This window comes from Pagrus pagrus (genome assembly GCF_965226575.1).
Source record: "Pagrus pagrus genome assembly, chromosome: 24".
NCBI lineage: Eukaryota > Metazoa > Chordata > Actinopteri > Spariformes > Sparidae > Pagrus > Pagrus pagrus.
In genome coordinates, this window is record NC_140206.1 from 13,148,572 (window position 1) to 13,161,024 (window position 12,453).

Below are 12,453 nucleotides of genomic sequence, written 5' to 3' on the forward strand. Positions count from 1 at the left end.
TTGTAAATACTAAAATTCCAAGTTTAGATCCCTAAACTACACAGTGCCCCTTTAAAGGTTGTTTGCATGAGGAAGCTGCAGCATTATAAGCGGATACAGACCAAACCTGTCAATTCGGGAGGGTGCAAATGAAAATATTCTTTTGTCTGGGGCTAAAGCAACACCTCACTGACGAGCGGTGTGCTAAACAACGTGCTGCTAATAACCAAATATATTCTGGCGTTCTGCAATCATAAAGGGATCTCATCCCAGACTGAATAATGATGAGACGCGATGAATCCAGGATGAGTGTCAGGCCAATATCAGCTTCCGACTTCTCTCTGAGGAAATCAAAAAAGCTCGCAGAGGGAAGGATCCAAAGTCTGATGGCATTATAATATTAAAAGAAAGAATAGGGAGGGAAAAAAAAACAAGAAGCTGTCCAGTTGTGACTTTCAAAAGCATGGAAATAAGATGCCCGTCCCTGGTAGAAAATAGCCGAAGCTGTGAGTGACAAATCAAATGCTTGTTGCCGCTGAATTAAAATACACTGACTTCCAAAGTGCAGCCTGGAAAATGCAAACGCCTGCCAAGATGCCTTTTTCATCATTGTGCTGCCCTCTACGGGTCTTCTTCCATCCTCCCTTCTCCCTCCATCACCTCCCTCCCTCCCTCCACCCACCCCTCCTCCTCCTCGTACATTACCATACCCCCTTAAAGAGTATTGCGCGCATTAAATTGCTTTTCATTTCCGCGCCGTGACAGTCCTGAGATTGGGGGATTTATGCATTTTTACGCGTGATTCCGCCTGCCATGCAATGGTAATTGTTTCATAATATGTCCATCGCTGTAGGGGATGCGCTGCTTTGCACCAACCGAGATCAAGTTCCACTAGTTGAAACGTCGGTGGGAAGATAAAGCTCCGTGCATATACAGAGGATATCGTGTGGCCGGAGAGGAGCGGGGTCGGATTCTCCTGGAGGACGCTGATCTCCGCTCGATTTCTCTCTTTTTTTTTTTTTTTTGGACGATCTGGCGACTGAAATAAAGAGACCTTGGGCAGCAGCAGATCTATACATAAACTGGTACAAGCCGCACCACTGGCGGCAGACAAGGAGGATCCGTGCCTCCTCTTCTCCTCCGCTCCGCCAGTGCGCATGGATGAAAGTCACAGTTAAAATGCATGCGGCAAGTCTCGTCTGATGTGGGATTACCGACTCTTCCTTCGCCCCCTTTTCTCCACCATGTTCGAACTTTGGTTCTGGCTCTTTTTCCGAGATGATGCCGCCGATTGCAGCCGCCGCTGGAGGAACACAGGACCCGCCGCGCTGGCTGTCACGTTACCGGCCTGAATGAGAGACTGTGTACGCGCCTCTCCGATGCCTGCTTTATGGAGCTAAACGCCGAGACTTGACTTTAAGGATTCTTTTTTTTTTCTTCTTCTTCTTTTCCTCCCTCTACTCCTTTTTTGACAGCCTTTTTATTCTCTCTCTCTGTTTTTTTTATTGAACGGGAAGGGCGGACGGTGAAATCACGAAATCCCGTGTTTTCACTGAGGTTGGAGAGAAAAGAAGGGGCACAGCCGTGATTTTCGGGATGCTTTGGCGTTCACCGGGATCTGAACGGTAAGAGGACAATGCTTTCCCCCCCCCTGTCTCTCCCTTTACTGCTGAGGCTTTAACATTTTGGGGGGGTTGGTGGGTGGTGGAGGGGATCTGTCCGTGGTGCTGAAATCTCTGCCTCTGTTGCTGAAGTTGATCCGGATTTAAGACGCCTCATTCTCCTTAAAGCGAGGTGTCTGCGGCTGCTTGTACGGCAACAACGCGCACGGAGCAGCCTGCGATTTTCTTTTTTTTTTTTTATTTACATGTTCACATGTATCATCACAGTTTTCATCGGGTCCAAATAAGAGCCTGTGCACAGCCAGGGCTTCCAAGTTATCTTTATTATACCCAGAGGCAGGGGGACACGTCTTGGGGTTATTGCGAATAAACTCGAATGTAAAGAGGAAGGAGACGGACGCGGCGCGTCCTTGGCGCATCGTTATTATTATTATTATCATTATTATTATTATTATTATTATTATTATTATTGGAGGGGGCAGATTTGCTGGCTGGATGTGTAGGCTTTTTGTGTTCTTTTAAGGAGCGCACACAGAGCGAACGTGTGTGTGTGTGTGTGTGTGTGTGTGTGTGTGTGTGTGATTGCGCGCGAGTGTGTGCACGCGTCTGTGGCGGAGAGAGAGAAAGAGAGGGAGAGGAAGAGAGAGAGAGAGAGAGAGAGAGAGAGGGAATCTGTAACCTTCTATATAGCAGCTGCCATACAGAATACTTGATTATAGATTTATTTACTCCCCGTCAAAATGCAATTTCGATCAGAGATCCGCCATGAGATCAACAACACTCGCTTATTCGCCTTTGATCAACTCCTCTCATTTCTTTTTTTCGCCCGTGGGCAGAAGAAGGGCTGCGACTGTCGCCGCGCATAGGCTGATTTTCACATTTTCCAACGCAGGCCGGATTTTAAGACGAGCGCCGACTGCTCCTCTCAGCCGATCCGCTCGTGAGATTTGGCTTTATTGCGCACCCTGGATCGTTTCTGATCGCAACCCAACACAGTCCTCATGTTGTTCGGACCGAGGTGGAGGAGAGGGATCCGACAGTTTCCCCAAGTCGTCGGGTATGCGGGGTGAGTGAGAAATCTTCTAGGCGATAGGAGTTGTTGTTTTTTTTTTAATGTTAGTTTGGGGAGAAGCTTGAGAAGGTGTCACCTCGTCCGTCAATCCAAGAAGCGATCTTGCTTGAGATATCATAACAGTGAGGGTGTTTTTTTAGTTGTTGTTGCTGCTGTGTGTGGAAATGCTCAAGGGATTGAATTAGTAAATGACCAGATCTATCAGTCTGCACACGGTGGATGGCGATGGAAACGATTTTTTTTTTTTTTTTCTTTTCTCCCCCCCTCCCAAGATGGATTGGAATTCAGGCGAGCTATCAAAAATGCGCAGTGGCCATCCACCGCGGGTAGTTGTGTTATCAACTTGATTATACATTATCGCTCAAGTATGCAGTCATCAAATATTCATCCCGGTCGCTTGTTTCCTGACAGCCTCCAAACCGAACCGATGCCGACACAACACATCTGCATAATGAACAAACATTAATAGGCCTACTTGTCTTTGCCTGTGTGTGTGTGTGTGTGTGTTTGTTGTGAATGTCTAATGCTTGTTCAACGGGGGTGGTGGTGGTGTGTGTGTGTGTGTGGGGGGGGGGGGGGGGTCGTCTATCTCTTTCAGGGCATGCATTTTGTGTCACATATGTGTTTTCCATGCTGTATAAAACAGACCCCGTCCTTTTTCTTTTCCTCCTTTTAGATGACACCTCATACTGGTACCGCACTTGAGTGAGCTGGGGCATCCTCTCCCAGGAAAAATGCATATCTGGATCCTAAAAATAATCCTTCTGATTGCATCATCTCTGAGGCTGGTCGAGATGTATGACAATTATGGGGAGATCTGTCGAAACCTGTGCACGTGTGAGGAGAAGGAAGGGATCCTGACGGTGAGCTGCGAGAACCGGGGGATCATCAGACTGACGGAGGTCAGCCCGGTCCATTTCTCCATGTACCACCTCCTGCTGACAGGGAACCTCCTGAAGAAGCTGTCAGTCAATGATTTCATCAATTACACCGGGGTGACCATCCTGCACTTGGGGAACAATGATATCTCTGAGATAGAGTCAGGTGCCTTCAATGGACTCCAGGGATTAAAAAGGTTGCACCTGAATAACAACAAGATTGAAGTTCTGAGGGATGACACCTTTGCAGGACTGGAGAGTTTGGAATACCTACAGATTGATTATAATTACATCACCAATATAGAGCCCAACGCCTTGAGCAAACTACACCAACTGACGGTGATGATTTTGAACGACAACCTGCTCTCTGCCATGCCCCCAAATATCTTCCGGAATGTTCCCCTTACGCACTTGGACCTGAGGGGGAACCGGTTAAAAATGTTCCCCTACATCGGCCTCCTGGAGCACATGGACAAAGTTGTGGAATTACAACTCGAGGAGAATCCGTGGAATTGCTCCTGCGAGCTCATCGCTCTGAAGGCTTGGCTGGAGAGTATAGCCTACACGGCTCTGGTGGGAGAAGTGGTGTGCGAGACACCGTTCAGGCTCCACGGCAGGGACCTGGATGAGGTGTCCAAGCAGGAACTCTGCCCAAGAAGACCCCTAGAAGACACGGTCAGGCCTGCAGCCCCTAGCAGCACTAATGGATATTACCAGACCACACCTGCTGCTGTGACAGCCTCCGCCACCTCCTCAGCTGTTTTTAGGTCCTCCTCCAGGCCTACTAAGGGCACACGTCAATTTAACAGAACTAGGTTAAAGCCCACTTCCCGGTTTCCAGGCGCTAACCCTTACAACTATGGCCCCATCATTGCTTTTCAGACCAAATCTCCTGTGCCTTTGGACTGTCCCACTGACTGCACGTGCAACCTGCAGATATCTGAAATCGGGTTAAACGTCAACTGTCAAGAGAGAAAGATTGAAAGCATTTCTGATCTAAAACCCAAGCCATACAATCCTAAAAAGATGTATCTCACTGGAAATTACATCCCTGTGGTGCGGAGATCAGATTTTGTCGATGCCACTGGATTGGATTTGCTTCACTTGGGAAACAACAGGATAAGTCTGATCCACGACCGCGCTTTTGGGGATTTAACCAACCTGCGTAGGCTGTATTTGAATGGTAATCTCATGGACAGGCTTACAGGAGAGATGTTTTATGGTTTGCAGAACTTGCAGTACCTTTATTTAGAGTACAACAAAATCAAGGAGGTTGATGCGGGCACGTTCCGCTACCTCCCTAATCTCCAGCTGCTTTTCCTCAACAATAACCTCCTGAAAACCTTACCTGTGGGCATCTTTTCCAGCCTCTCCCTGTCTAGGCTTAATCTGCGCAACAACTACTTCCAAAACCTGCCTGTGAGTGGTGTTTTGGATCAGCTGAAGCTGCTGGTGCAGATAGATCTGTTTGAAAACCCCTGGGACTGCTCTTGCGACATAGTGGGGATGAAGATATGGCTCGAGCAACTCAGCGCAGGCACTGTCGTTAACGAGGTGGTGTGCCAGACGCCCAGACGCCACACAGGGATGGACGTGCGCTCCATTGAGTCGGAGCAGCTCTGCCCTGACTACTCTGATTCCTCCGTCTCTCCGACAACCCCCACGGACGAGCCCATGGACGACAGGGTCGTCACCACAGACGCTCCGCAGAAGTTCAACACCCCCAGCAGCACCGTCCCCCTCTCCGTCCTCATCCTCAGCCTCCTGCTTGTTTTCATCATGTCTGTCTTTGTGGCCGCGGGGCTGTTTGTTGTAGTGATGAAAAAGCGCAAAAAGTCCCAGAGTGACCGCACTAGCACCAACAACTCAGACGTCAGCTCTTTCAACCTGCAGTACAGCCTCTACAGCAACCGCTCTGGCCCCAAAGTTAAAGCCCCGGCCGGTCACGTCTACGAGTATATCCCCCACCCCATGGGCCACATGTGCAAAAACCCCATTTATCGTTCACGAGAGGGAAACACAGTGGAGGATTACCGTGACCTCCATGAGCTCAAGGTCACGTACAGGAGTGCTCCGGATGATGAGAGGGATAGCAGTACGATGAGGAGCCCTGCGTACAGTGTTAGCACCATCGAGCCACGTGAAAACCCCTCCCCTGTCCAGGATGCTGACCATTTCTTCAGAGGCATCCTTGAGCCCGATAAGCAGCCCCATCCGTCCATGGCATCCATCCCAGCAGGTGCTAATTTAGAGTACAAGTACACAGGGCCTGTGTCGTACACGTACAACCCAAATTTTGATGTCAGACGTCAGTTCTTGCACCCGGAGAGGATAAGAGAAACAGTGCTCTACGGCACAGCACCCAGTACTGTTTATGTTGAGCCCAACAGGAATGAGTATTTGGAGCTTAAAGCTAAACTTCAGTCTGAGCCCGATTACCTCGAAGTTCTTGAGAAACAGACCACCTTTAGCCAGTTCTGAGCAACAGAATCATTAATGTAATGAAGCATTTTGTCTCTTGACCCTCCTTGCAACGGTGGCTCAGTTTATAGGGTGCCTTGGCACGACACAAACAAAAGCAAAAGGAGTCTCAAAAACGGGGTGTGCCGAACAATCTTATTCTTCTTTCTGAAACATGACATTACAGGAATGGATACAGCTTTCTGAAAACACGGATGAACAAAAATTGCTCTACTTAACTGATGATGCAAAATCTATTTTTCTATGGTGAAGATCGAATAACACACAAAAATGTAAGTGTACAGGTAAATCTTACCCAACTTTCATTTTCAGGAATATAACCATACATAAGGTATATTGTGAATCAGAAAAGAAATGTTTATAAAAATCACTCCTGGACAAAAACACTGTACAGCAGATCATCAAAACTGTGTAGGACTATTTTCTGCTGTAGTCTGTAAGTAAGTATTTATTGATATAATCTGCCATGTCTTTTCAAAACTTTTGATTCTACATCAATATTACCTGTGTCATCATACTCCATGATCCTCTGGAAAGGCTTATGTTTGTAGTTTCATTTACTGTAGCTCTGCATTGTAAAAGTGGCTTTTTTTGGAAGTGGCACACCCCCAAATGTTCAACAAAGACTGCGTCATTTGAAGAAGATGAAAAAAAAAAAAAAGTGTCTTTGTATGCTTTCTGCACTTTTTGGAATTGGAAGGCGAGTTAGCCTTCAATGAGCTCTCATAAAGGAGATTATTATATTAAAAATGAATATGGGTATTCATTCTTAATATGTAGAATTGAAATGTTATCGAAACAAAATTCATAAATGATATTTGAAGTATTAATTATGTTGTGTAATACTGATATTTTAATCAATGTAACACCTATTTTTATACAAGCATTCGCAGATTCTCTATCCCTTATCGATTTTATTTGTTTTGATTGCTTTGCACTTAATGCACTATATTGACCAAACTATGTTATTGTCATCAAATAAACATGATGTCAGGTTCATATAATGTGCTTATGAGGAAACTAAGGATGGTTGGTGGTAATATGAAGGAGGCCATTTTGGGTTTGGTCCAATTTCTGACTTTGAGATTCAGACAGAGAATGAAAATATGAATCAAAACAGTGTGAATCATTGACGGAGAGCTTGAAAAGAGGGTTTCAGGGCTAAAAGCTTATTTTATTTTGTAATCAATCACAATATATTGGATGATAAGAACTGAGAGCATAAAGATACAGTATATTTGCCTCACACAAAGGGGCAGCGAGTAACTCGGTGAGGATTAGAATCAGTGGGTTTCAATCAATGAGCATTATCTGAGGCTGTCTCTTCGCAATTATACCATGACAACAGCAACCACATCGCCGCCTGGCAAGCGATGACTTGGTCATTTAAATAAACGTCATTGGAGTTGACTTGAAATTAAAATGCTATTTGAGCAATCTGACATTGCCAATGGGTGTAAACTTTGACACTGATTGAGACGTACAGCTGCTGGATTCGGGCTTTGATGTCTCAACTATTTCTTAATCTATCCTGTTTGATTGGTTTGTTTCATGAATGAACATCTTTTAGACATCTTTCAGATGATATTAAGGAAATATGTTGAAAATGCTGCTTGGTTTTTTAAATCTTTGAAGCGCTTGTTTGGATTTTTGTTAAAGTCCAACTGAAATCACATTTAGTCATCCCCTTTTCTAGAAGAATATGTCAATGTGTTTTTAAAATGTATTGTTGATAGTTTATTGTTATTAAAAAGGAAGAAGAAAAAAAAGGTCTGGGGAAATATCAGAAATGCTCCTTTTCATATCAGCCAGCTGAAAGGGCGTGTCTCTGTCTGTGTTTGATTGACAGCAGCTGGCAGGCTGAGTACCTGCAAGAGACTAAAAAACAAGTAAACAAACATGCACTATAGCCCTACATGTCATGTGTAGATAGTGAGTAAAAACCAACACCTACTTGGACCAGAAGTGAAATTTGCAGTAGGGATTGAACTATTATTTTCATTATCAATTAATCAGCAGATTATTTTTGCAATTACTCATTTAGTCCATAAAATGTAAAAAAAAAAAATTTAAAAATGGTAATTTATAGTTAATTACTATTTAAGTAATAATTACTTAACTGTTTACGAACAGTGACCATTTATTAAGCAATTGTGAATGTTTATAAACATCATTAACAACTATAATGGTGGTTGCAACATGCATCAGTTGCAACTTTACAATAAACAATTGCTTAATAAATGGTTTCGAAAGGTTTTTATTGTTCGTTAACAGTGGAATAACTATTAACTAATGCTTAATTTAACTATACATTTACCATTTATTAATGATTAATTGATTATCAAAGTAGATGACAATTAATGTTCTTTCGATCAACTCAACAATTAATAACTAATGGACGCATTTAAAATGTCCAGTGTTCTGCAGCTTATCAGCTACGTAGCCTATAAGCTGACATTGGCAATGCACTTTTCCCCAGTGAATGTTTGTTTAGTTGCTCGTTCAACAAGCTGCAGTACAAGACATTCAGTCCGTTGCTCTTGTGTTGTGTAGCAGGCCAGAGTCTGGCTCGGTGTGACCATCTGCCTATGACCAAACACTGATGATGTCACAGCCTTATGGAAGATTTGATTGGCTTTTATTGAAATAAGAAAAGGTTTTCTGTCAAATTAAACCAAAAGAAAGTAAAAAGAGCAGATATGTGCGTTGTAGCAGACAAATAACATATGCAAGTTAATTTCAGTTGGACTTTAAGTTACTCTTCACTTGACCCACTTAAATCCAGAATGCAAAGTAGGCCTATAAAAATGCAAAGGATGCACAGTGCCACCATTTTCAGAGCGCTGCGAGCGTCACCATTTAAGAATGCAATGTTCCCTAACTCAGACAGGCAGAAATCTCTCCGGAGAGGGAGGCAGAAAAAAAAAAAAAAAGCCTGGCCATGTCAGCCACCTTAATCTGTCACTTAATTTTCTCATTTGGATTTTTGTGAATTTATAATTAGCAGAACAAATTGCACTTCTGTCAGCAAAGATCTGCTGAAATAAATGTACTTTCCAGCCATTTTCGCTTAATTTCACCGAGGTGCCAGCTGCCTTTTCTCAATGACAAAAAGCCTGAAAAATGAAACTGGGCCTGCTCAGGGTCCGTCTTTTGTTGGATCTTTTCATAGAAGCCCAGAATGGGAACAGAAGGCACCATTTGGGAGATGAGGAGTCCTGGAACCGAGTGTAACTGTGGATGTGTCATACGTGTAGCAGGGGATGTGAATCATAGCCAAGAAGTGTGTGCAGCCGCCCAGCATTGGTGGCCTATGGGATGGCGCGGTGTTGTCAGTTTTTGACATGGATTTTTTTTTATTTTTCTGACGCCAATATGAGAGGGAAAAATCAGTCACAGTTATTGAAATGCAACAAGAAAAGGGATTCTAAACCAACCTGGCCAGTGAGCACAATGACAAAATGTTTAAAATACAGCCCAGATGGCAATCCACTGTTGTTTTTTTAATTTTTACTTACTAGGATATTCTATTTTTCAGGATGATTTGGCTAAACTCACAGAACACCAGAGTAAAGGGGAAAAAAAATCAGAGCACAATTACATAATCACTGAATCATGCATTCCAAATTGCTTGTTATATTACTGTATGTGTGTGTGTACGTACATCCCTCCCACCCAAACTCCCAGCGTGGAGGCTTATTGCTGTTATGACCCAGCACCCTGTCCCAGAGTAATGGGTGCATGAAGCGTCCCACTGCAGGAGGCAATAGAATGTGTGAGTGTGTGTCTGCAGAGAGAGAGAGAGAAAGGGAGGGGGGAGACTCTTGCCAGTTGAAATAATGCTTTTAATCAGCCAATGGGTCTTAACACAAATGGAAGCATCAAAGGAAGGGCGAAGAGTTTATTACGCCTTCATGGATTATTCCATTTATAGCCTTTTTGTGTGACTATGTAGCTCTTATGTTCGCTCAGTCAGCCATGATGCTGTGGATCTGTGTTGCTATGCAGTTAAAAGCTGCCCCAAAAAGCAAAGAGCGAGATTCCTGCAGTGGTCAACATCTGTATTCGGCAAAGGAATGGGAAGTTCTGAGGTGAAATATCTCGGGGCGTGTTGCCTCATGCTACACAAGAGCCCCCCTGATTTATGGCTAAACCTATCTGTGCGGGATCCGACGTGCAGCTGATGCAACGCGGTGCGTGATGTACGTGCAGATGTAGCTGTCACAGGAGCTTCACTCTTTGCTTCGACAAGTACGGCAGGAGAGGTTGTGGAGACGGTGTCCAAGTTTGCTCAGAGCAAACACATATTCCAACTTCTCTGAGATAAAGAGGTGGGAGAGACGGTGACGGACAGCCTGTGTTCCAATATTCTTACACTTCTTCTGCCTTCACACCATTTGAGAGGTAATCAATGCGGAATGGTACGGCGCATGAAAACCCGGTCCAAGCTGCGAGTGTTGGCGCCACACTCGGCTATTTTCAGCACACTGAGTTTAACTTGGATGCGACTGTTTTCCAACAGTGCACTGGAGGCTAATTAAACATTTTCTGGATTTGATGTAGCAGTTACTTGCTATAAATTGTGTGGCATTGCTTATCAGATGGTGTTGGCAGGACTTTGTGTTTATGGTAAATAAAATCAGCTTGATGCTACACATGCACAGGGAAGGATGAATTTTACGCACTGTTCCTCCCACTCTCTGTGTGTTGTCCATTCCTGTCGCAAGTGCAGCTGGAATATTAACTGCTCTGTTGGTTTGGGCTAATTTGATTAAAGACGAAAGCATTTAGGACTCATATAAACTGAAATATTTAAGGAACTCAAGCCTTTGTACACAACCAGGCCTAGAGATAAGGTCAAAATGGAGGTTCCACCTTAAAGACCTTCCAGTTTATATTGTGATTAGGTGCAGCACATTTCCAAACAAATTTGCAATTCATAACATTACCATAAATAAATTGCCAAACTGTTAGTCTTTGGGCCTGTCACATATGCCTAATTGTCTAGATCCCTGGACAGTTTCCTGCTTTGCCAAGTTGATAATCCAGTCTCGCACATGCTCAGCGTTTGGTCCTCAAATGGTTTGACAAGATGTTCTGTATGCTGCTATGTAACACAGTATCAAAAAGAAAGGATTTGGTTTGAATAATTTACTAAAAGAGTGATGTTAATTTCAAATATTTCATATTTTCTTTCCCAATTTTTTCCTTTATGGTTAAAGGTACTACAAAGAACCTTAACTGGTAATGAGACTGTCTCCATTGAAAGGTGCAAAATGTTAAAATTGTTCGCCTAAAAAGTTCGAAAAAATAACAAAAATTATCAACAGAATGAAAAAATGTAAAAGTTTTGATGCATTTCAAAGAAATCTGCTTACTGTGTTGAAGTGATATCTACTGAACTAGATTGTCCCATCCCATCCTTTCTTGTAATACATCTCTAGGCTTCCAGTCTGGACCGCTAGCTGCATAGCTAATTGAGCTAACTAGCTAACAGTAGCCAAAAGAATGCTGTTAATTTCAATTATTTTATATTTTCTTTCATTTTTTCTCCTATTTTCTTCTAAGGTTTAAACATACTACAAGAAACTTTTAACAGGTCATGAGACGGTCTTAGTTTAACGGTACCATATGCAGGAACTTTAGTTTAAGATTTACTAAAAAATATCAACAGAATGTGAAAAAATAAGTGCTTTAATGCATTTCAAAGAAATCTATTTATTGTGTTGAAGAGATATCTACTAAAGCAGGCATGCTTAACAGGTACTGGTAAAATGCTGCCCCCTAGGTGGCCAATTCTTACATGTTGCACCTTTAATACTGATGCCTCTCTATAACCTACAAGCAAATGAGACTATCAGTGAGAAGATTGGCTATTTTTGTATAATTATTATAGCTTTAATTAATGTCTATCATGGGAACAGATTCTGACGTATCCATGTTGAATAAGTCATAAAATTAAAATAGTTTTTTTGGGAGTGCTGAGGATGAACTGTTGAAAAGAAGCTGCTCTGTAGTCCGGTGGCATGGCACTAAAACAGGAGTTGTCATTTTAAGTCAGACTGATGTTAAAACTGGTTGAAAAGGTAGACTGCAACATAATGGGTTTAACATTAAATTATACTCAGTAGTACTGAAACTAAATGAAATTGGAAGTAATGTAGAGCCATTTCTCAAGCTAAAATCTACCAGATTTGACGATTCGCTGCTCTTCTTTGTCTGATATGACAGCAAATGTCATATTTTTCTCCACAAAACTAATTGGGACAAATGATTAACTGAGAAATTAAAATGCAGAGCAAATGGTAATGAAAGCAATTGTTAGTTGCAGCTCTAACGTCAGTTCAGCCTTTAACTCATTCTGATTGACAACATAACTGACACTGTGTGATCTCCACTGATGGGACCAACCTCAACCATC

General features: G+C 43.0%; 1 protein-coding gene across 2 annotated transcripts; it reads left to right on the forward strand.

Annotated features, from left to right (window-relative positions):
* Positions 1 to 713: 713 nt before the first annotated feature.
* Positions 714 to 7,033, forward strand: slitrk5 (SLIT and NTRK like family member 5). Of its 2 annotated transcripts, none has more exons than XM_084347669.1 (2): positions 714 to 1,604; positions 3,350 to 7,033. In XM_084347669.1, the coding sequence occupies exon 2, from the start codon at positions 3,408 to 3,410 to the stop codon at positions 6,030 to 6,032; it is 2,625 nt and encodes an 874-aa protein (XP_084203795.1). In that variant the 5' UTR covers positions 714 to 1,604; positions 3,350 to 3,407; the 3' UTR covers positions 6,033 to 7,033. The 2 variants fall into 2 exon arrangements, with proteins under 2 accessions (XP_084203795.1, XP_084203796.1); XM_084347670.1 differs by lacking the exon at positions 714 to 1,604 and adding an exon at positions 2,265 to 2,667.
* The last annotated feature ends 5,420 nt before the right edge of the window (positions 7,034 to 12,453 follow it).